Source organism: Terrapene carolina, unplaced genomic scaffold (assembly GCF_002925995.2).
Source record: "Terrapene carolina triunguis isolate 2854851 unplaced genomic scaffold, T_m_triunguis-2.0 Scaffold228, whole genome shotgun sequence".
Classification (NCBI taxonomy): Eukaryota; Metazoa; Chordata; order Testudines; family Emydidae; genus Terrapene; species Terrapene triunguis.
In genome coordinates, this window is record NW_020664579.1 from 3,051,665 (window position 1) to 3,077,681 (window position 26,017).

Genomic DNA, 26,017 nt, shown 5'->3' on the forward strand with positions numbered 1-26,017 from the left:
AAAGAAGGCTGAGGGGAGATATGATTGCTCTCTACAAATATATCAGAGGAATAAACACCAGGGAAAGAGAGGAATTATTTAAGATCAGTACCAATGTGGACACAAGAACAAATGGATATAAACTGGTCATCAGGAAGTTTAGACTTGAAATAAGACGAAGGTTTCTAACCATCAGAGGAGTGAAGTTCTGGAACAGCCTTCCAAGGGGAGTAGTGGGGGCAAAAAACATATCTGGCTTCAAGACTAAGGGTACGTCTATACTTACCTCCGGGTTCGGCGGTAAGCAATCGATCTTCTGGGATCGATTTATCGCATCTTGTCTAGACGCGATAAATCGATCCCGGAAGTGCTCGCCGTCGACGCCGGTACTCCTGCTCCGCGAGAGGAGTACGCGGAGTCGACGGGGGAGCCTGCCTGCCGCATGTGGACACGCGGTAAGTACCTTGTAGTTCGAACTAAGGTACTTTGACTTCAGCTACGTTATTCACGTAGCTGAAGTTGCGTATCTTAGTTCGAACTGAGGGGTTAGTGTGGACCAGCCCTAAGCTTGATAAGCTTATGGAGGGGATGGTATAATGAGATTGGTCTTTGACTATTAGCAGTAAATATGCCCAATGGCTTGTGATGGGATGTTAGATGGGGTGGGATCTGAGTTACTACAGAGATTTCTTTCCTGGGTGTCTGGCTGGTGAGTCTTGCCCACATGCTCAGGGTTTAGCTGATCGCCATATTTGGGGTCGGGAAGGAATTTTCCTCCAGGGCAGATTGGCAGAAGCCCTGGGGTTTTTTTGCCTTCCTCTGCAGCGTGGGGCACGGGTAACTTGCTGGAAGATTCTCTGCACCTTGAAGTCTTTAAATCATGATTTGAGGACTTCAATGGCTCAGACACAGGTTTGATACAGGAGTGGGTGGGTGAGATTCTGTAGCCTGCGTTGTGCAGGAGGTCAGACCAGATGATCATAATGGTCCCTTCTGACCTTAAAGTCTATGAGTCTATGAGTCTGTCTTGTCTATTTAGACTGTAAACTGTTTGGGGCAGGGAATGTCTCTCACTAAATGTTTCTACAGTCCTTAGTAACTGGGGCCCCAATGTTTGAGATCTTTAGGCGCTACTGTAATACAAATAATAGATAGTAGTAACAGTCCTCAAGTGAGGGACAATTGAGAGGCAGGCTGGTGGTTGAGACTGGCATTATTGGTGGAGCAAAGGCGTGGGGCCTGATGTGATAAAATGTCAGGATTACATTTCAGCTGACTAGACATCTGAAATTAAATGTCATTGGTCTTTTCTGGTAAAACATGCACTAAAGGATATTTTGAATGTGCGGTCTTCATTGAGGCTTTTAGAATGCCTACAGGGTTCATTTGGACCCATCTTCAAAGTTATGAATTCAAAATAAATTCAAAGTAAATAAATACAAAATAACTCCATTTACACTGGACCATAGATTATAGTGTAATAACCTGTGAGCTTACGGTTGAAAGTTTATATTACTAGGTCTTGCATTTATATAGCACCTTTCATTCTGAAGCACCTCAAACACTTTATAAGCTAATACATGAATTATGTATGGGGGTCGCTTCCCCCACCACAGAAATGTGAAGAGGTGAAATACAAATGCCATGCACAGCAAGAATGGATTAGAATAAGAATGGATAATACTGTACCTATTAAATTGAACTTCATCAGGAATATAGGTAGAAATAATGTAATTACCCAAGTTGGAGCTTGGCAGGGGAACCAGGGCTAAAACCCTTACTCTTATGAAAACTGCAATGCAAACATTAATCAAGGTTTCAGTTTTTAGATTACATCTGAAAGCAGCACAGTACCCCTGGCACTGTGCTGGAGCATTGGTTTAGTACTGACTTACGGACCAGCGTGCCACCTATTAGTACATCAATATTACTTCTTAGTTAGTCATAAGAACATAAGAACAGCCAGACTGGGTCAGACCAAAGGTCCATCTAGCCCAGTATCCTGTCTTCTGACAGTCGCCAATGCTAGGTGCCCCAGGGGGAATGAACAGAACAGGTATTCATCAAGTGACCCATCCCTTGTCCCCCATTCCCAGCTTCTGGCAAACAGAGGCTAGGGACACCATCCCTGCCCATCCTGACTAATAGCCATTGATGGACCTATCCTCCATGAATTTATCTAGTTCTTTTTTGAACCCTGTTATAGTCTTGGCCTTCACAAGATCCTCAGACAAAGAGTTCCACGGGTTGACTGTGTTGTGTGAAGAAATACTTCCTTTTGTTTGTTTTAAACCTGCTGCCTATTAATTTCATTTGGTGACCCCTAGTTCTTGTATTACAAGAACGAGTAAATAACACTTCCTTATTTACTTTCTCCACACCAGTCATGATTTTATAGACCTCTATCGTATCCCCCCTTAGTCATCTCTTTTCCAAGCTGAAAATTTCCCGTCTTATTAATCTCTCCTCATACAGAAGCTGTTTCATACCCCTAATCATTTTTGCTGCCCTTTTCTGAACCTTTTCCAATTCCAATATATCTTTTTTGAGATAGGGCGACCACATCTGCACGTAGTATTCAAGATGTGGGTGTATCATGGATTTATAAAGAGGTAATATGATATTTTCTGTCTTATTATCTATCCCTTTCTTAATGATTCCCAACATTCTTTTCGCTTTTTTGACTGCTACTGCACATTGAGTGGATGTTTTCAGAGAACTATCCACAGTGGCGCCAAATTCTCTTTTCTGAGTGGTAACAGCTAATTTAGACCCCATCATTTTATATGTATAGTTGGGATTATGTTTTCCAATGTGCATTACTTTGCATTTATCAACATTGAATTTCATCTGCCATTTTGTTGTCCAGTCACCTAGTTTTGAGAGATCCTTTTGTAACTCTTTGCAGTCTGCCTGGGATGTAACTATCTTGAGTAGTTTTGTATCATCTGCAAATTTTGCCACCTCACTGTTTACCCCTTTTCCCAGATCATTTATGAGGTCTCATCATTAGAAGTCTCATCCCAATAATGTTCCTACCCATCTCTGTTTAGCTGTCACTCTGATAGGCTCATAGTTCAAGGTAGTGTGGCTGCATTAACATCTGCTGTTAAAATATTTCATTCCACTCTGCCTAGAGGCCACAGGTATAGATACCAGTGCAGATGACCCCTTTTATTTATTCATCATTCTGTTTTTCTATTCAGTCTACTCCTGGATGAAAGGCATTATGAATTAGGATTTAAAAGTGGATTGTGAAATCCTGCCTGCCAGAAATGTTCAATAGGCATGCTCCACCAATCTTGTGAATGAGTAACCAGTAGATTTCTGTGGGCTAAAGTATATTCATACACTTCACGCAAAGGTCAAAGAGAGAGCAAAAATACATTTAAGCAATGTTCTATCTGTGTGAATTAATACAGAATAAAGCAGAAGTGGGGCACTCTTCAAAGAAAGTCTCCATTCAGCCTTTCCAGTTTTATGATCAGATATTTTTACTGTCTTGAGAAGCAATTCAATCCATTCCACCTTAGTAGCCATAGAATGTTTAAACATTATAATTATTTTTTCAGTGGAAATTAATTCCAGCAGCAGAAGTGGAGCACATCAGCTGAAGATTAGCACCTCTTCTTAAGGAAACGGAGCTACTTAAAATAATAATTATAATACAAACACCACCAGCAGCTACTCAGATACTCCCCACATACCTATAAACAAAGTCCCCTCCCCCATCTCCTTTGTTGGGACAAAGTTCTTCCCTCTGCTGTGCAGTTATGAAGGAAACAAGCTTCTAGAGCTTGTACAAGGGGACATCACCTATATGCAGTGGACCCATGCCTCTAGGAGGCTCCCTTCATATCCCTGCATTGCAGACAATGGAAAGAGGGGCCTGGATATGCCGGAAGAGTTAGGATAGTGTGGATTCATCACTACATAGCTTCATGGGGCATCACTCATCTTGTTCCCATTCACCGCCCACACATACAACTGCTGTTGATTGGGGACTATACCTTTCAAAGCTGAGCTTCCCAGATGGAGCGTCTGCGTGGGGTGTAGCAGAAGCTCACGTTATACACAGTGAATTGGAACCAGTCAGGGTGGTGGAACTGGGACGGGGCGGGCAGTGGGAGCTAGCACCCCATGCAATGGATATATTGTGGGGGCTCTGCTCCTGCATAAACTTGCATTTGCATGGTAGGGTGGTGGGTGCAGAGGTGAGAGTGGGACCCAGAGTTGCTGAGCGCCCACCACAGCCCTGGATCGGGTAGGAACTGTCAGAACCTCCCTTCACAGCCTGGAGCATGCTACCCTCCCCACCTGTCGCATCTCAGTAGCTACCCTCACTCCCCCTCCTACCCCACACACCCATTCACAGCAAAGTTCCGCCCTCCCTGCAACTGGTTACAGAATAAAGCAGATCGCTTTCAAGCGCCTTATGGACTGAATGATCATTGAACATCACAGCTGCAGCCTCCCTCGCTGTCACTCTGGGATCGGGGAAGGATTACTCTCCATCGGTCCCTTCTGATTCTCCTTGCCCCAGATCCAGTGCAGGGCTTGGTGCAGGTGGAGGGGTTGGGAAAGCTCACATGGTCCCCGACATACAAAGCAGGGCTGGCTTTGTGGAGTGAAGGTCCGAGACTTAAGTAGTAGCCAAGGAGAGATACCTGTGGTACTGTGCCTCTCCCTGGCCCCCACCCCCCCTTGCATTTTAGTAATCATATGGGCAACCCCCAATTAAAAGTAGGGGGAGAGATGGCAGAATGGCCATCAGTTTTCTAGATTAGGGTTAAAACCTACCATAAAGAAAAAGGAGTTCTACATTTTAAGAACTAAACAGTTCTTCTAAAATGCTGCATTCTAGACTAAATGGTCCATCATTGGAATTTAAAAACAATTAACAGATGGGATTTTCAAAAGCATTCAGTGCTGGCCTAATGGGCTTAAACTGCAGCAAGGGAGGTTTAGGTTGGACATTGGGAAAAGGTTCCTAACTGTCAGGGTGGTTAAACACTGGAATAAATTGCCTAGGGAGGTTGTGGAATCTCCATCTCTGGAGATATTTAAGAGTAGGTTAGATAAATGTCTATCAGGGATGGTCTAGACAGTATTTGGTCCTGCCATGAGGGCAGGGGACTGGACTAGATGACCTCTCGAGGTCCCTTCCAGTCCTAGAGTCTATGAATCTATGAATTCTGCTTCTAGTGTGGTCAGTGGTAAGACTCTGATTTCAATGGGGACAGAGTTAGACCAACACTGAGTGCTTTTGAAAATCCCATTCTGTATCTTCTCAGTTTCACAAAGTCACTGACAGTAACTTTACAAAATCCCAAATGTATACAATCTAGCCTTGTACCGGCCCACAGGGACGGACTGTGGGGATGTGCATGTGAAGGGTGTATGAGACCTACATGGGACTGTACCAGCCTACAAGGAAATTGCGTCACATTTAGCCTTTGCTGTAGTAATAACCGATCCTGTGCCAAACAGTCTCACAGAGAAGGTGTTTGAAGGTACAGTTGTTTGGAATAGCAATTAACATCCTTACACCATAAAGGCTTACAAGGCTGTTATATGTAGGGTGGCTTGTAAAATAAATGCAAATTTACAATATCAAATTATCTACAGCTAGTCATTTAGGCTGACATTTCAATAGTGTATATTGATACAGCACTAATATAAAGTAAAAACTGTGCAAAAACATTCAGTAATGGTACGTAATATCAGGTTTCAGAGTAGCAGCCGTGTTAGTCTGTATCCGCAAAAAGAACAGGAGTACTTGTGGCACCTTAGAGACTAACAAATTTATTAGAGCATAAGCTTTCGTGGGCTACAACCCACTTCTTCGGATGCATATTGAGTGAAACATATCGAGGAGATATATATACACACATACAGAGAGCATGAACAGGTGGGAGTTGTCTTACCAACTCTGAGAGGCCAATTAAGTAAGAGAAAAAAAACTTTTGAAGTGATAATCAAGGTAGCCAAGTACAATCTCTATCAAGCATTCTTAAAACTACAATACCCACCTGCTGAAGTGAAAAAACAGATTGACAGAGCCAGACGAGTACCCAGAAGTCACCTCCTACAAGACAGGGCCAACAAAGAAAATAACAGAACACCACTAGCTGTCACCTTCAGCCCCCAACTAAAACCTCTCCAGCGCATCATTAGAGATCTACAACCTATCCTGAAAGATGATCCTTTACTCTCACAGATCTTGGGAGACAGACCTGTCCTTGCTTACAGACAACCCCCCAACCTAAAGCAAATACTCACCAGCAACCACACATCACTGAACAAAAACACTGACCCAGGAACCTATCCTTGTAACAAAGCCCGATGCCAACTCTGTCCACATATCTATTCAAGTGACACCATCATAGGGCCTAATCACATCAGCCATACCATCAGGGGCTCGTTCACCTGCACATCTACCAATGTGATATATGCCATCATGTGCCAGCAATGCCCCTCTGCCATGTACATTGGCCAAACCGGACAGTCTCTACGCAAAAGAATTAATGGACACAAATCTGACATCAGGAATCATAATACTCAAAAACCAGTGGGAGAACACTTTAACCTGTCTGGCCATTCTATGACAGACCTGCGGGTGGCTATCTTAAAACAGAAAAACTTCAAAAACAGACTCCAACGAGAGACTGCTGAGCTGGAATTGATATGCAAACTAGACACAATCAACTCAGGGCTAAATAGGGATTGGGAATGGCTGAGCCATTACAAACATTGAATCTATCTCCCCTTGTAAGTATTCTCACACTTGCTTCTTATCAAACTGTCTGTCTGTACTTGGCTACCTTGATTATCACTTCAAAAGTTTTTTTTCTCTTACTTAATTGGCCTCTCAGAGTTGGTAAGACAACTCCCACCTGTTCATGCTCTCTGTATGTGTGTATATATATCTCCTCGATATGTTTCACTCAATATGCATCCGAAGAAGTGGGTTGTAGCCCACGAAAGCTTATGCTCTAATAAATTTGTTAGTCTCTAAGGTGCCACAAGTACTCCTGTTCTTTTTTCTTGGTACGTAATATTGCACTAATGCTCTGAAATTTTAATTAAGCACTTACAAAAGTAACACAATGAACCACGTTTTTGGACCAATTCCCTTGCTGTTGAATTATCAGTAATGTCCAGTTTTTCCTTATGTCCATTAGAAACATGTAGATGATCCCGGTCCTCTTGTTTTGCAGACTGCAAGGGCAGTTTTTTAGCTAACCAACCACAAAGTGTTCCCACATCATTCACCACTCCAGCAACATTGTGAAGCTTCCACTGCTTCCTGAGCGCCAGCGTTCCTACACTTCATCAAACAGAGCACAAGTACACCACGAGCCTCCTTCCTAGTATTAATAGGTTGTGCTCCGTTATACTTTTCCAATATTTTGCTGGCTCTATCACAGGTTTGTCCTGTCAGAGTTTCCAATGGCAAAGTCGGGTAAAAAAGCGCATCATACACAATATCTGCCATTGCTTGTTCCATGGTAACATTAAAACTAAAACCCTCAACGCTGATGGCAATATTTATTAACAAATGAACTAAAGACAATAATCACATCATGGAAACATAGGGCCAGAAGGGACCTTCAGAAGTCGTCAAGTCCAGCCACCTGTGCTGAGGCAGTAAACCTGACAGGTGTTTGTCTAACCTGTTCTTAAAAACCTCCAATGATGGGGTTTTTCACAGCTTCCTTTGAAAGGCTATTCCAGAGCTTAACTATCCTTATAGTTAGAAAGATTTTGCTACTGTCTAACCTAAATCTCCCATGCTGTAGATAAAGCCCATTACTTCTTGTCCCACTTTCAGTGAACATGGAGAACAATTGATCACCGTCCTCTTAATAACTGCCCTTAAAATATTTGAAGACTGTTATCAGGTCCCCACTCAATTGTCTTGTCTAAGATTAAAAGTGCCACCTTTTTTTTTTAATCTTTCCACATAGATTTTCTAAATCTTTTATTATTGTCGTTGTCCTCTGGATTCTCTCCAATTTGTCCACATCTTTCCTAGAGTGAGGCATTCAGAGTTGGATACAGTACTCCCAGTGAGGCCTCACCAGTGCTGAGTAGAGTGTGACAATTACCTCCCATGTCTTACCTACGACACTCCAGTTAATACACCCTAAAACATTATTAGCCTTTTTCACAACTGCATCATATTGTTGACTCATATTCAATTTGTGATCCACTATAACCCTCAGATCCTTTTCAGCAGTGCTACCACCTAGCCTATTCCCCATTTTGCAGTTGTACATTTGATTTTTCCTTCATAAGTGAAGTACTTTGCACTCGTCTTTGTTGAATTTCATCTTGTTGAATTCAGATCAATTCTCCAATTCATCAAGGTCAATTTGAATTCTAATCCTGTCTCTCAAAGTACTTGCAGTGCCTTGGAGTTTGGTATCATCTGCATATTGTATAAGCATACTTTCCACTCCATTATCCAAGGCATTAATGAAAATATTGACTAGTACCCAACCCAGGACCGACCCCAGTGGGACTCCATTAGATACATCCTCCCACTTTGACAGCAAACGATTGATAACTACTCTTTGAGTATGGTCTTTCAACCAGTTGTGCATCCACCTTATAGTAATTTCATCTAGACCACATTTCCCTAGTATATGCAATATAGACAAAACCAAGACAAAATAAATAACATTGGGAGAAAATATAACCAGTTAAAGCTTCTCCCCAGCACAGCCCTCTTCAGAGCTTGTCTCCAAGTACAGTCCATCTCAAAGCTTTTCCCCAAGTACAGCCCACTCACTTCATAGTTTATCTGCCACATAATGGACAGGCAAAGGAGTGGCAAGTACTCTTTTGGCTTGTCGCCCTCTGTTGACACCATCCCTGCCATGCAGTGACCTGTCCCCTTCTGTGACTTGACCCTCCGGTTGGGCCACAAGTTCTGTCCACCGCTTCCAGGATACACAAAGATTCCACCAAAGGCTAGTTCCACTGTTGAGCAAGGGGCTTCAGGCTTCACGCAGCCAAAGCCTCAGAGTCAGGACTCTCTGGGATATGGGGTCTTCCTAGTCCTGGGTCTCTGGTGTCAGGGATAGACTTTTCCTCTCCAGCTCCATCGGGGTAGGTAGGGGAACTCAGGCCCACCTTCTCCACCAGGTTCCAATCCAGTGCCCAAAGGTGTGCGGCTAACTCCTGAACCATGGAGTGCTTCACAGCTGCCTCCCTGGATCACTTCTTTCTAGCCTCCCCACACAAGAGGGAAGAGGCAAGACATGTAAATAAAATAAACAGGAGAATAAGTTTACTGTCCAGAGCCCTTGTCCCTCCGCAGGTCGGGTAGACCATCAGTTGTCAGGAGCCCCAGCAGCTGGGCTGCCAATAGTGATCCTTTCACAGAGCCCAAGAGCATAAGTCTGTTTACCTCCACCAGCAGCCTGCAAGTGAGCTACCCCACTCCCCTTTTAAGCTCCTCCTCCAGCCTGTGCATACCTTGCAGGTGTGGCAGAGCAGAGCTGCCTGGGCCTAGAGCAGCTCCTTAACCCCTTCTTCTCCAGTGCGAGGCTTCTATACCCCATCACACTGCCCCAGCCTATTGTAAGTATAAAGCATATGGGACTTTCATGGCAGCCAGAGAGACTTTAAGAATCTCTTTTCCCTGCTCTCACTCAGGATTTGGATCTTTATATGAAAAATGGACCTTGGGCAAAAGTTGGCAAGGAAACAAAATGTCTTCTCTAAAATATTAAGGGGACATGTTCAGCCCTGCCTCCATCATCCCTTATGGACATGTCTGTGGCTTTAAGCAAAGGGTTAATTTAATAACAGACTTCTGTTGGTGTTATGTACAGTGAGCACTGCTCTGACTGTCATCAGGAACAATAATTTATATCAGTCAGTCGGCAGTCTCAGGCTCCAGTGCTTTTGCTTTAATATTTCATCAGGAGCCAGGAAATCTTAAGGCTTGATCAAGAATCTGCACAGCATTCATGCAAGAACATTGCTTCTTGAGGTCATGGAATGGCTGAATTAAATAAACTGTTCAAAACAACTGAGCATTGGCTTTCTAAAATAAACAAACAAATAAATGTAGTAATTTGAACTCTCCACCATGAGAGGATATTGTGGTTAAATAGCGAGTGCTACCACAATGCTAAGTGGAAGAATTGAAGGGCCCAATTCTCCACTTCTTTACACCGTGTGTAGTCATTTATCTGAGTGCAAAGTGGGTGTAAAACACTCCCCCTGTGTGATTGGACAATTCCGATTTGGTAACATTCTACACCTGTACTGCTCTCCTTTTACATATGTTGAAATGACTACTGACTGGGGAAGGAAGTGGAGAATTATGCCCTGGGATAGTGAATACTCTCAGCCTGTGCAATCATGAAGCTGAAATTGAAAGATTTGGTTCTCTTCCATCCTATTCCAGCTCCTAAACTCTTGTCCTACGTCTTCTTCTTTGACACTGGAAGACATATGAATTGAAAGCTCTGTAAGCCTTGTATAGTGCTGACGGTGTGAGAATCCAGTTTAAATGCGTGCCAGCTCATTAATGTACTGTAACACACTGAAGAGGCTACTTTGTATTTCATGTATCCTCCCTGCAACCCAAAACCTAGAAGTCCATCAGGAACCCTCAGTGCCACATTGTAACCCAGCTCTCTTCCTGTTACCATTTTCCTCCTTTAATAATGTGTTCTTTAGAGTTTTAGTTTCCCTTGGCAACTTTCAAACTGTGTAGATGTAATCATTATAGTGAGTGATGACATCAAGTCATGGGTGACACGGTGCAAATGATTCTTGCTAAATAATTATATGATGAGCTGCAGGAAGGAGTTTTATTAGTCTTAACTCAGCAGGTATTGATTGGGGAAGGGAAAATGACCAATCGATATATCAGTTTTCTGTGAGTATAAGGCAATAAGTGACGGCTCCAGAAAACTCTATAAATCACGGAGAAAATTTCATGATGAAAATAAGAGCTATGAACTACCCTTTAAAGTTTCAGTGAGCTGCACTGAAGAGAGTCACAGACCGTAGTCATTTGTCTCCATTACACTGGGGATCCGTTGAGAATTGAAAGATTGAAGAATGGTGTCATTAGATTTTCCTTTATGGGAAGACGATAAGGAGTGGTGTATGAGTATTGCTTCCAAATCACAAGATACAGCTTGACTCTTGAAAGAAATCCTTGATTAGGCCAATAAAAAAAAAGTCTGCTCTGCCTTAGCCTTATACAGTTGTTGCACTTAAAAAATGCGTTCTGTTTTGAAAGATTCTGCTGATTTTAAAGAAATTCTCCATTTTTCAAATGGGGAACAGTACTGGAACCAATAACGCATCTTAGAATGAAACGCATTTTTGAGTATGACCACTGTCCTCATCTGTCTGCCTGTGGTTGTTTTAGGTCTAGATCCCGCAACTGGATGCCCTTGGGCACACCTCTGGGTAAATTCAGTTGGAGGATCACGGGCTCAGTGAGCTATGATACTAGGTGCTGGTCTTTATTATCATTATTTGTATTTTATGATGATAGTGTCCAATGGCCCTGATTAGAGTCAGGGCCCCATTGCGGTAGGCACTTTACAGTAAAAGAAAATATTTCTCAGATAACTATTTTCCGTTGTGGATGTTTCAAAGCAGATCTTTGAGCTGGTGTAAATCAGCATAGCTCCATTGGTTTAGATGGAACTCTGTGATTTGCATGAGCTGAGGATCTGGCCCTTCAGCTTCAGAGTACATTCTTTATTTTCTTTGGCTTAGTTAGCCAGAGTATAATCAGATCCACAGCCCAAATGTTTATATCTAAGTGCGTGTGTGCGCATGCGTGTGCACGTGCAAAATCCAGCTACCCAAAGCACAAAGCAGAGCTGTTTATAAGTAGGGATAATGTATCAGGGAGGGGGAGTGTGGTTGGGGCGAAAACAAACTCCTTTAAGAGATGCATCATATTTTGCTCTGATACAAGATTCACCAAGTGAATCAGGGTTATCTAAATGTTCAGTTCTGGGAGAGCGAGAGATTTCTGCAGAAAATCAGATCAGCATGCCATTTACAGAGCAGTTTTATTTGGTGAAGATTTTGATAGTTTTTCTTACAGTTTGCCAAAGGTGAAGAAATAACCTTCTTCGAGAATGCCAGAGGCGTAATTCTCATAGATGAGTTTCTAGAAGATTTCTAAGGAAAATGAAACGTAACATGCAGTCTCTTACAGCCAATAGCTATTAATTTTTTTTCTCCAGTAGATCCCAAAATATCAAGTTTTGTGTTCATTTTCCTGTGAAAATGGGACCACAAAATAGTATCCACTTATGGGCCATATGGCTTCTCTGAAGCCAGGAAGAATCTAAATGATTTTACAAGCATCAGCCTGTCAGACAGATGAGTTTTGGAGAGTATTCATCTCAGATATAGTATAAAATTCCATCCAGTCAAAAAACACTAGTTTGTTTTGGACACCTTCTCATCAATTATTGGGAGTGGACCACATCCACCCTGATTGAATTGGCCTTTTCAACACTGGTTCTCGACTTGTAAGGTAACTCCCTTCTCTTCATGTGCCAGTATATTTATGCTTGTATCTGTAATTTTCACTCCATGCATCTGAAGAAATGGGTTTTTTACCCACGAAAGCTTATGCCCAAATAAATCTGTTAGTCTTTAAGGTGCCACCGGACTCCTCGTTGTTTTTGTGGATACAGACTAACATGGCTACCCCTCTGATAGTTTGTTCTCTGACATGTTTCTGATATGTCAAAGAAGTTCTATTTGTATGGTCAGACACTAAAATAAGGAAAAGGCGCAAGTGGCACAGTGATTATCAATGGGTTGCTTGGTTTATGGTCTTTTAAATCTATTTTATATGTATTTTAATATTTTTAAATTAGTTTTACGTTATTGTAATATATTTTGGTTTTGGCACATTGACCTATGACCAAGTCGCTATTAATAATCTTGACTTGAATATCAAAACTGTAAGTGCTCTAAAGTAGATAGTAGCTTATTTTATTTTACAAGGAATTATTTCTGGTCCCTTTTCAAGAGTTCTGCCTATTGAAATAATATTGTCTGCTCAGACAGAACTGCACTGGAAAGTCCATTGCTAAATCTCAGCAATTTGAATTGATTTATCAAGGTCAAACATTTCTTGATGAAGCTCTATTCTTCCATTATGCAGTTCCATTATGCTAGTGAACTTCATATACTTCTTGGGCCAGATTCAGATTTCAGTATCCAGTGTCAGATTTCTTTGCCTCTCTGTCTCTTTCACCCACATTACGAGTACAGGGCTTTGTTTTCCAACCTTGGCATCAGTCACAAGGATTTTTCAGCCTCCACATAACAGACAAACAGTCTATCACACTGCAAGGGGGCATTTTCACTTACCTAGATTGCATTCTGATGGATCTATATAGGAACTAGTTATGTAGTAGCAATGGTTCTCAGTTGTTTTCTTAGTGTGGACCATATCTTGATAGAGAGGTTGTCTTGTGAATGCATCCCCTACAGTTCACGATCTTATAACCTCTTGATGATTACAACAGCAACTACTTACATAGGAAAGTATCTCAGGAGGATGTTAAAGAGCAGTTACTAAAGTTAGATATTCTTAAATAAGCGGGTCTGGATAACTATTATTGAAGAGGTTTAAAAGAGCTGGCTGAGGAGCTCACTGGACTGTTAAGGCTGGTTTTGAATAAGTCATGGAACACAGGGGAAATTTCAGAAGACTTGAAGAATGCTAAGAATGAAGAATGTTCCAATATTTAAAAAGTGTAAATAGGATGACTTGGGTAATTTTAGGCCAGTCAGCCTGACATCAGTCCTCGGCAAGATAGTGGAGCGGCCAATACGAGACTTAATTAATAAAAAATTAAAGAAGGGTAATATAATTAATGTCAATCAAGCTTATGGAAAATAGATCCTGTCAAACTAAGTTGATATCTTTTTTTGTTAAGATTACAAGTTTGGTTGATAAAAGTAATAGTGTTGATGTAATATACTTAGAAATCTGTAAGGCATTTGACTTGGTATCACATGACATTTTGATTAAAAACAAAAAGATGAAATTAACATGGCACACATTAAATGGATTAAAAACTGGCTAACTGATAGGTCTCAAAACGTAATTGTAAACAGGGAATAATCACTGAACCGGTGTGTTTCTTGGCCCTATGCTATTTAACATTTTTATTAATGACCTGGAAGAAAATGTAAAATCATAACCGATAAAATTTGCAGATGGCACAAAAATTGGGGGAGTGGAAAATAATGAACAGGATAGGTCACCAACACAGAGCAATCTGGATCGCTTAGTAAGCTGGGCACAAGCAAACAGTATGCGTTTTAATATGGCTTAATATAAATGTATACATCTAGGAACAAAGAATGTAGGCCATATTTACAGGATGGGGGACTCAATCCTGAGAAGCAATGATTGAAAAAGATTTGGGGATTGTCGTGGATAATCAGCTGAACATGAACTGCCAACGTGAAGCAGTGGCCAACACAGCTAATGTAATCCTTGCACGTATGAATGGAAATATTGAGTAGGAGTAGAGAGATTATTTTACATCTGTATCTGGCACTGGTGTGACCACTGCTGGAATATTCTGTCCAGAGGGGATTCAGAGAAGGCCACGAGAATGATTAAATGATTAGAAAACATACCTTATACTGAGACTCATAGACTCATAGACTTTAAAGTCAGAAGGGACCATTATGATCATCTAGTCTGACCTCCTGCACAACGCAGGCCACAGAATCTCACCCACCCACTCCTGTAACAAACCCCTAACCTATGTCTGAGTTACTGAAGTCCTCAAATCATGGTTCAAAGACCTCAAGGTGCAGAGAATCCTCCAGCAAGTGACCCGTGCCCCACGCTGTAGAGGAAAGCGAAAAACCTCCAGGGCCTCTACCAATCTTCCCTGGAGAAAAATTCCTTCCCGACCTCAAATACGGCAATCAGTTAAACCCTGAGCATGTGGGCAAGACTCATCAGCCAGGAGCTCAGTCTATTTAGCTTAACAAAGAGAAGGTTAACAGGTGATTTGATTACAGTCTATAAATACGTACATGGGGAACAAATATTTGATAGTGGGATCTTCAGTTTAGCAGAGACAGGTATAGCATGATCCAATGGCTGAAAGTTGAAACTTGACAAATTCCGACTGGAAATAAGATGTAAATTTTTAACAGTGTGAGTAATTAATCATTGGAACAATTTACCACGGGTTGTGGTGGATTCTCCATCACTGGCAATTTTAAAATCAAGATTGGATCTTTTTCTAAAAGATCTGCTCTAGGAATTATTTTGCTGAACAATATTGTCTCATTGTGTCCTGGTACACTCCCATCTGTTGTCTTATACTTAGGCCTGGTCCACACTAACCCCCCACTTCGAACTAAGGTACGCAAATTCAGCTACTTTAATAACGTAGCTGAATTCGAAGTACCTTAGTTCGAACTTACCGCGGGTCCACACACGGCAGGCAGGCTCCCCCGTCGATGCCGCGTACTCCTCTCGCCGAGCTGGAGTACCGGCATCGACGGCGAGCACTTCCGGGATTGATCCGGGATCGATTTATCGCGTCTAGACAAGACGCGATAAATTGATCCCAGAAGATCGATTGCTTACGGCCGGACCAGGAAGTAAGTGTAGACCTGGCCTCTGACTGGAAGCTCATCGGGGCAGGGACTGACTTTTTGTTCTGTGTTTGTACACTGCCTAGCACCGTGGGGTCCTGGTTCATGACTGGGACTCCTAGGTGCTATGATACTACTAGTGGTAATAATTATATAGTTCTCTTGCAGGAATCAAGAAATCTCTGACATTGTGGAAGAAAGGGATTTCAACTTGGAGCTCTCACTTTCCAGAGTGTGCTCCACTAGGCTGTGCAATAGCCTGGAGCAGGTCTCTCTCACTGTCTCCTGTTGAAGCTATGCCACTATGTATACCTATGAATTGGAGCAGAGGGACTGTACTGTGGGTCTCCTACCTCTCAAGTCAGTGCCCTAATCTCTGAGTTCTAGAGTCATTCTCGTGGGGGCTCAATGAATAGGTCAATTTTCCACACAGTGGAAAAGTCCAATAGGAGAGATAGAGAGAGGCTGGCCTTACAATATCCCATAGCTCAGTGGTTAGACTATTTTCCTAGGAAGTGGGTTACCTGCATTCAAATCTCTTTTCCATTTCAAGCAGGAGGGGAATTGAACCTGGGTCTTCCATCTCCTGTATGAATGCCCTAAACCCTGTGCAAAACGGTGTTAGGACACTCCACTTTTCTTGTAAAACAACTGACCTGGCTTACACACCTAGCTCCACAATAGGGTCCACAGATGTGAATCCCAAGTGGAGATAGGCGTGCCTCTCTGACTTGCACTTAGGTGCTTAAGTCCCTTTAAGAGGTGGGTCTTAGGACACACACCCCTTCTTGGAATTTCTTACTGGCTAGCGTAGGTGGCACCCTGCTCAGCGTGCTGGCTTCTATGAATCCCCTTTTAGAATCCTGATTCTCCCCATGCATTGCCTAGGGAGCTCAGGTGCCTAATTTGGGATTGTGAATTGCACTTAATGGCAGGGTGCCTAAATGCAGTGCCTAAATCCCATGCAGAGTGCTTGCCATTGGCACGCTGGGAAGGGGGCTTTCATAGATTCTAAGGCCAGAAGGGACTATTCTGTTCATCAATCTTTTGTACAACACAGGTCACAGGACTTCCCCAAAATAATTCCTGTTTGAACCAGATCAGATCTTCTAGAAAAAAACCCATCCAATCTTGGTTTTAAAATTGCCAGTGACTTGTTCCAGTGGATAATTCCTTCACTGTTAAAAATTTACTCCTTATTTGCAGACTGCTGGCTTGCATTGGTGTGCTTGTCATTATGGGTTCCTAAGCTTTTCTCTATTCTGAGGCATCAGAACTTGAGGGGGAGGTGATAGGTGTATTCTGATGGTATGGCTTTACCCCTGGATATTTTATTATTATTCTGTTTTACCAACAAGTTCTACAGACTCCAGTCTGAAATTCCTCATTTTGAAATGAAGCTTCTCCCTGACATGTAACTGTGTCTTAAAGAGCAAATGATATTTTACAGCTTAGATGATAAAAATTGTCACTAAAGAAGCTGGAAGGGAGCCAGAGAAGTGCTACACTGAGAGAGGTAGATTGTTCTTTTGTACAGGGGATGAGTATAATAGTTTCGATCTCCTAAAGGAGTTGAGGTTTGTGGTTAGAAATTTTCTTCATATGTCCATGGGGCTGTGTTAAATGTGTGTGTGGGGGGGGAAAACCTTCATATCTGTATATGTTATAAACTTTCCTGTATTGGATAATATGGGTCTTGGGCTGACATTGAAACTACAACTACTTGTGAAGAAGGGGTATTTGCTTCTGCCTATCTTTGAATGCTTCCTTGAGAAGTGGCTTCCTGACATGTACAAGCATTAGACCATATTCTGACTTCCTTCACACCATTGTAAACCTAGAGTAACTCATTGACATCAGTGAAATTACTGTGGATTCCCTTTGGTGTAATTAAAATGAAATTCTGACCCATTATAGAATCATAGAAATGTAGGGCAGGAAGGGACCTTGAGAAGTCATGAAGTCCAGCCCCCTGCGTTGAGGCAGGACCAAGTAAACCTAGACCATCCCTGACAGGTATTTGTCCAACCTGTCCTCAGAAACCTCCAGTGATGGAGATTCCCTTGGAAGTTTATTCTAGAGCTTAAGTGCACTTATAGTTAGAAAGTTTTACCTAATATCTAATCTAAATTTCTCTTGCTGTAGATTAAGACCATTATTTCTTGTCCTATCTTCAGTGGTTATGGAGAGCAATTAATCACCTTCAAATATGTTAAGGTCTGTTATAAAGAGGAAGACTTTTTCCCCTCAGTCTTCTTTTCTCAAGAGTAAACATACAGTAACTCCTCACTTAACGTTGTAGTTATGTTCTGAAAAATGCGACTTTAAGGGAAACGATGTTATGCGAATCCAATTTCCCCTTAAGAATTAATGTAAATAGGGGGGTTAGGTTCCAAGGAATTTTTTTTAACCAGACAAAAGACTCTATTTTATGTATGTATACACAGTATAAGTTTTAAACAAACAATTTAATACTGTACACAGCAATGATGATTGTGAAGCTTGAGGTGGTGGAGTCACAGGGTGAGATATTTCCTAGGGAATGCCTTACTGCTAAATGATGAACTAGTACTCGGCTGAGCCCTCAAGGGTTAACCCATTGTTGTTAATTGTTGTTAATTGTTGCCTCACACTCTACAAGGCAGCACGAATGGAGGGAGGGGAGACAGCAAGGCAGACAGAAACACACACCCTGTGTGTGTGAGAAAGAGAGATGAGCATTTCCCCTTTAAGTACGCTATACCACTTTAAATAGATTGCCTTTTTAAGTAGACCAGGAAGTTGAGACAGCAGCTGCTGCCAGCAAACGCCCTGCGTCCTGAGCCCTGTCCTGTCCCCCCGTTCTGTGGAGATGGGGTAAGCAGGGGGCAGGAGCAGGGGGGAGGGGGACACCCTGACATTAGCCCCCCTCTTTCCCCTCCCCTGCACAGCAAGCAGGAGGCTCTGGGGAGCAGCTCCAAGGCAGAGGGCAGGAGCAGCACACAGCAGTGGGGGGAGGGAAAGGTGAACTGCTGGCAATTGATAGCCTGCTGGGTGGCTGCCGCACAGGGAACTTACGGGAGCGGGGAGCAGATAGGGGGGTTGCTGGTCTACCCTGGTTCCAAGCCCCCACCACTAGCTCCAATGGGCTGCTCTTTCTGCAAGCAGTGAACAAAGCAGGCAGTTGCCAAACAATGTTATAAGCAAGCATTGCGCGACTTTAAATGAGCATGTTCTCCAATTAATCAGCAACAAAACAACGGAAACGTTAACCAGGACGACTTTAAGTGAGGAGTTACTGTACCCAGTTTTTTTAACCTTTCCTCATGGGTCATGTTTTCTGAACCTTTTATCATTGTTGTTGCTCTCCTCTGGACTCTCTCCAGTTTGTCCACATCTTTCCTAAAATGCGGTGCCCAAAATTGGACACAGTATTCCCAGTGAGGCCTCACCGGTGCCGAGTAGAACAAGACAATTACCTCCCGTGTCTTAAATTTGACATTCCTGTTAATACACCCTAGAATGGTATTAGCCTTTTTTGCAACTGCATCACATTGTTGACTCATGTTCAATTTGTGATTACCTTAACAAAACCTCATTTTAAATCTCACATGTATAAAGCATTGGTGTTGCTAGAATCAATGGCAAAGAGTTTAAAAAAGCTAAAATAAGACCTGCTTTGGAATTACCAGTACAAAGTCTCTTCCAATAGTGTTAGCATTTCTATTACATTAATTGTTCATATTTTTGAATTCGTATCTGAAGTCTTACATATACGCAGTACATTATTATGTTGACAGAAAGAGAGTGAGAGCTGTAATGTCATGATGGACAAAGCAATTAAGACTCTGCTCAGAAAAGAGAGCAGAGTTAACCACAGATGACATTGTGGGATACTTAAATAGCACATTTCACATCATTTTTTGATTTAGTAGATCTTCTCTTAAACAAAGACAGGATTATTAAGATCAATCATCCTACAGCAGTTGTTTAGTAAATTGAATTTCTTGCCTCGTTTGTTACTCAGTGGATTAATGGATTTCAACAAGTAATAGTTGCCAAAGGGCTTTAAAAATCAGTGATGCTCCCTTGACAACAAAGGCTGCACATATAAAATACGTTAGAAATAACAATATCAGCAGCAGTGACACGTGAGAGATATATGGATCTATACACAGAATCTGTATTATACCTTAGAATTATGTCTACATGGCACAGTTGGCTCGTGCATTCGCTTTTCACCTCTGGAGACCTAGGTACAAATCTATGTAAATTACAAGAGAAAATAACTTGTCTAGAACTTAGTAGGCAATTGGTCACATTACAAAGCTGCTAGTACTCCTGACAATTCCTGGCTAGCTGGTTACGGTACAGGGCAAGCTGAGTTCATAGATTTCAAGGCGGGGAGGGACCATTGTGGTCATCTACTCTGACCTCCTGCACAATACAAACCAAAACCCCTCATGCAATAATTTCTGCATCAAGCCCGTAACTTCTATTTGAATTATGGTATATCTTTAGGAAGACATCCTATCTTGATTTAAAGACTTCAGGTAATGGAAAATGCACCATATCCGTAGGTAGGTTGTTCCAGAGGTTAATTAGCCTCACTTAAAATGTATGCCGTATTTCTCATCTGAATTTGTCTAGCTTCAGCTTTCAACCATTGGATCTTTTTATGCCTTTTTCTGCTAGATTAAAGAGCTGCTTGCTATCAGAAATCTCTTCCCCGTGCAGGTACTTGTAGATTGTGATCAAGACATTTCTTAACCTTCTCTTTGATCAACTCAATTGATTGAGCTTCTTACGTCTCTCACAATAAAGCATGCCTTTTAGTCCTCAAATTATTCTTGTAGCTCTTTTCTGAACACTTTCCAGTTTTTGAACATCCTTTCTGAAATGTGAATGCCTGAACTCAACGTGGTATAACTAGTAATGGTCTCGCTAAAGTTGTATGAGTAGTTAATAACACCACCCTAGTTAATATTTCCCTATTTATACATTCAAGGAACTCATTTGCCTTCTTAGCTACAGTACCTAACTGGAGGCTCATGTTCAATGATCCCTTAAGTCAGTGGTTCTCAAACTAGGGCCGCCACTTGTTCAGGGAAAGCCCCTGGCGGGCCGGGCCAGTTTGTTTACCTGCTGCATCCGCAGGTTCGGCCGATCGCGGCTCCCACTAGCTGCGGTTCGCCACTCCAGGCCAATGGGGGCTGCAGGAAGTGGTGCGGGCTGAGGGATGTGCAGGCCGCCCTTCCTGCAGCCCCCATTGGCCTGGAGCTGCAAACCGCGGCCAGTGGTAGCCGCGATCGGCCGAACCTGCGGATGTAGCAGGTAAACAAACTGGCCCGGCCCGCCAGGGGCTTTCCCTGAACAAGCGGCGGCCCTAGTTTGAGAACCACTGTTCTAGATAATTGATAAAGTTATTGAATAGCATTAGGTCACGAACATATCCCTGCTGATGCCTCTAGAAACAACTCCATTGGATGACAATTCCCCGTTTATATTTATTGTTTGTGATCTATCACTTAGCCAGTTTTTAATCCATTTTTACATGGACTGCATTGATTTTTGTATAGTGCTGACTTCATCTGAGTGTCACGTGGGAATTAGTTACATTGGCAAAGTTGGCTGCATGAGGAAACTTGCCCAGCATGTATCTGTGCTATGCCTGACTCTAACCATTGCCACTTTCACCAGCACCATATCTGAAGGCCAACTTCTTGACGTTATTGACTGTCTACCACTAGGATTTGGTCTTATATTAGCATTGTGTCCTTTACTCTGCATATATTCGTTGTCAAATTAATGCATGTATGTTGCAAAGGTACTCTTAGAGTGGAGACCTTTTGAATACCTTGGTGTTTGTGCCATTCCCTACTTGCTCTAATACAAAATCTTAAATACTAGGCCTTTCCAGCATCAGTGACTGACCACCACAACTACAGGTCTCATGAAACACCACTGTGCTTTGTTATATCCCTTGAGCAGGCCACAGCCTGGAGCATTATTTACATCCTATTTACAGTTGGTAGCCAGTTTCCCCCACTCGCACTGGGAGAAGGTACAGTAGCCAGTCCTGCTACTCTCCTTCTGAGCACTTCCTTCCTGTCTGTTTATATAGTTCCAGCTGGGGGGTTACTTCCACCCAATTAGCCCCTCAGGTGTATCTCTACTCAGTTAATTGACACCCTCTTCCAACTGCCTGTCTTTCGGTCAAGTCCCAATTAATGTACATTGATGGAGATCTGAGTGACAAGATGCTGAGTGCTTGGTTTTATTCCCAAAAGGAATTCAATATGAAACAACACAAAATCCAGCCAAACCTTCTCGCCAGGCTTGGCTCCCTACAGGATTCCGCCTCCAGGGTTTGCTCAGCCTAGATCCTTTCTCTGTAAGGGGCATTCCCATCTCCCCTACTTCCAGGTGAGATAATGAGCCAGCTGCAGCTATGACTCAGCAAAATACACGTAACAGTTTTTTACAAGATGCTCAACATTTTTTAACAGGATCATCACCCAGTTACAGGGTAGGGCTGTCAGCCTCTTCCAGTGCATTGCAAACTTTTTCCTCAGCAAAATTTAATCTTTCATTTGAGGGAAATTTTTAAGCACTTGTCAAAACCAAAAAGAGTTGAGTGTTTATATGATGCAAAATAAGTATTTTAGGAGTATCTTGATTGCAGTAAAATGAACTAAGCACATAATATGTCTCCAGCTCATTGATATTTTTAAGGCTTTACATCTGTATTTGACTGCTTATGTGATTTACCAAAACATAATATGCTTATATTTAATGTGCATCCCATTTAAATGGCGATATCAAAATAGAATCACTTCATGTCTATTTAAGCAAGAAAGGAATGGACTTGCTAAAAATACCAATTGTCTACGCCCACAAAAGACTGTGGAGAAATAGAAAATCAGCTAGTCCAGATGCATGGACTCTGTTAAAATTAGGTCCATTGAATCGTTACACTGCAATCCTATTAGATAAGACGCATGATCCTAATGGTTCAGTGTGCTTCTTCTCTCCCCAGGAATGAGGCAAGGTAATGACTTTGGCACACAGTATCGCTCGGCCATCTACACGTTCTCTCAGGAACAGATGGAAGCTGCTCTGCGATCTAAAGAGGATTATCAAAAGGTAATATTGGATAGGATGTGGAATTAGCCTGTGCATGATCAAAGTTGAAGGGAAATTGGGAATGAGCACAGAAGGTGAGCTCGTGTTCTGTGTGTTTGCTGCATATTAGTCCTTTCGCTATTCACTGTATGTTGTGTTTATTTTAAGTTTTAAGTTGGAATTGTTATAAAAGTTTTTGCGAATCATCTTGGTGCCTTTGTGCTGAATTGTTTCGCTAATTGTTCTGGCAGAAAATATCAATGTTTTAGTCTTAAAATACAGACTATGTGGATGTGCCAAAACAAAACCCAGGGACCGAAAGTCTATGCAAATCTCAACGTTGCAGCTGGTCCCTATTCCTATAATGGTTCAAAGCAAACCTCAAATCCAAGCACTCATGGAATTTGGGGAAGTTTGGATCCGGATTAGAACTCTGCCTCTCAGGGCCATCTCTAATTGTGTGTTTCAATCTTTAAAATGTATCTGTAGTGTACTCAGCAGTCCATTCCATACCTGCTTAGTCCAGGTGTGACTTGAGGCAGACTTGCAGTCTATCGTATGACTTAGGGAGACCCTCTGTGTTGACATTAGACAACACAACATTTGTTTAATGTGAGAGGTAGGGAGAAAGAAAACTACAGACTCTTTCAACTTCAGCAGCTCCAGTGAATATTCCCATATGAATTAATGACATTTGGGTTCTGGCTTTGTCTATCATAAGAGATCCTATAGGACTCAGATCGACAAAAGGCAGCAGAATTATTATATCTTAGAAGAGGCTACTTTGCAAAATAGTAAGATGATTAAAGGGACACTCCTGAAGAACATAAGCTAACTCTCCAGCTTTATTTAAATGTGAGAATGTGTATGTCCATGTTGTGAGATCCCTCTAGTTTTCATACGTTCACCATAGTTGTGAATAGGCAGGTTATTGAAATGTTCATTGTTGGCCTATTCCATTTTTAATTTGCAAACTTTCATCATGAACAGTCATGATCTAAACCAGGGGTAGGCAATCTATGGCATGCGTGCCGAAGGCGGCACACGAGCTGATTTTCAGTGGTACTCACATTGCCCAGATCCTGGCCACCGGTCCGGGGGGCTCTGCATTTTAATTTAATTTTAAATGAAGCTTCTTAAACATTTTAAAAACCTTATTTACTTTACATACAACAATAGTTTAGTTATATATTCTAGACTTATAGAAAGAGACCTTCTAAAAATGTTAAAATGTATTACTGGCACGCGAAACCTTAAATCAGAGTGAATAAATGAAGACTCGGCACACCACTTCTGAAAGGTTGCCGACCCCTGATCTAAACTAATACCCTGGTTTTTTATTGTTGTTTTATCAAAGATTCTTAACAGTGTTACAGCTCTTGATATGAAGGGTCTGACAATCTTTTTTTTTTTTTTCAAGATCCAGAAATGTTTTTGAAAAATGTTGACTGTGTATGTTTCCTTTTGAACAGTTGACCTAAATGGTGTCCCACTATGAAAGCTAAGTTCACAATCCAACTGTTGCAATTGATGGTACAAGGTATCACTGTAGAATGATGTTAATGTTTTAGGTTTCTCTCTCCAGTTTTCCTCCATACAGTATTTCTCCACTGTGACAGCATTTAGAACATCACTCAACATCTCTGTCTAGAGCATCCAGCTTCTTGTGATGTAGGAACACAGGGATTGCTACCAGGTCAGCCTAGAGGTCTTGCCAGTACAATATCTGGTCTTTGATAGTGACCAGAACCAGAAGCTGCAGAGGAGGGTGTCAAAATTCCTATAATGGGCAATTATGGAGTAATCTGCTATTATGCAATTATGACATAATGCCATGTCGCAGATTAGCTAGCAAGTGGTGCTAAGAGAATGGGACCTTTCACATCTCCCCTCCAGGAAGAAAGGTCACGTCACTTACACAGGGCACTCACTAGAGGATGATTATGTTGAAGAACAAGAATATTGGAGAACTGGTACTTAGGTATTATGGTGTTAGGTGTTTTAGAGGTGCTGGTAGATAAGATAGAAAGACAGAAGTCCTTCAAGAATATTTAATATTAATACAGTAGGGAGCTGAAGTGTTAAGGAATAAAAAACAAACCAGAAGTATATGCTAGTCCGAATGGGAGGCTGAAGCTATTGAGCTATATATAGTGGGTCTGATTTTATAACTCTGCATGGATGCACAAAATTATGCATACAGTTGACTACTTTGCATATGCAATTGCCATGGTCTGATCTGAAAATCACTGCTTTGAACATGCAAATAACCAATTTCCAAATGGCTGCTAGCACCTTAGTAACTGTGCATGCAAATTGTGTGCAATTGCCTACATATTTTTGTAATAGTTGCACCCACATGAGTATAGATCTGAAGCCGCCTGAGGTTCTCTCTCTGTGTACAAAGTGGCTGCTGAAGTTTATTTCTCCATATATACCTTACAGAACTTCGTGCTATTTATTGTTACTTTGGCCCCAGGCCTTTTCTAACTTGCTTTCTTCTCTCTTCTGCTCACAGCAGTTGAGCCATATCACAATATGCGTCTTACAGCTTTCTGTTTGCTCTCCCAAAGCAGTGAGTGTCACCAAACTGATACTAACTTGAAATCAAAATCACAATACAAAACAATATAACATAATGCTATGTGAACTGCCATCTCTATAGCTGAATTTCCTAATGGCACAATTTATAAAATCTAGCTTGTTTGAAGTCTATTACTTTAGATGGAAGGTGCATATAATTTGTGTATTAATATAATTAGGCACAAATATGTAACTGATCTCCTTCATAGTTTGTTTCTGCCCTGGGAAGGTGACTTTAAAAAAGGTGAATATTCAGTCAATTACTCTGCTACTCAACAGACATGTACTGTGGTTACCAGAGCAAGTGCCGTATCATCTACAGTAGCACTGTAGTTATAGTAAACCTCTTGTGCCGAGAGAGCAGTGACCCATTCCCATATTTAGTAGGAACCTTTTTTCCCCTTTGATTTGCATTGGATTATTTTTAAGGTAAATATATACAGTAACCTGCCTTATAAATTCAGGTTCTACTAACAATAGATGCGCAACAGTGCTTGAGCCACTTTTGCATATGTCAGATGCATCTCCATCAACCTTATCGAGTCAGATAAAGGGCATTTATGTGTCGCATACTGCTTGGTTTTCCAAGCTACTCATTGATGCACCCCGCATCCTGCACTACGCTAAACGTATAGTACCAACAATGTGTGTGTGAGTGGCACCGATGATTTGCTAGCACTGTAATTAACTTAAAGCCAAGTTGTCT

At 41.8% G+C, this 26,017-nt stretch overlaps 1 protein-coding gene across 1 annotated transcript in view; it reads left to right on the forward strand.

Annotated features, from left to right (window-relative positions):
* The window catches only part of MSRA (methionine sulfoxide reductase A), a 300,938-nt gene extending 278,162 nt beyond the window's left edge, over positions 1 to 22,776 (forward strand). The window contains exon 5 of the mRNA XM_026656347.1: positions 22,643 to 22,776. Coding sequence (XP_026512132.1) covers positions 22,643 to 22,776 — 134 coding nt within the window. The remainder of the gene's footprint in view (positions 1 to 22,642) is intronic.
* The last annotated feature ends 3,241 nt before the right edge of the window (positions 22,777 to 26,017 follow it).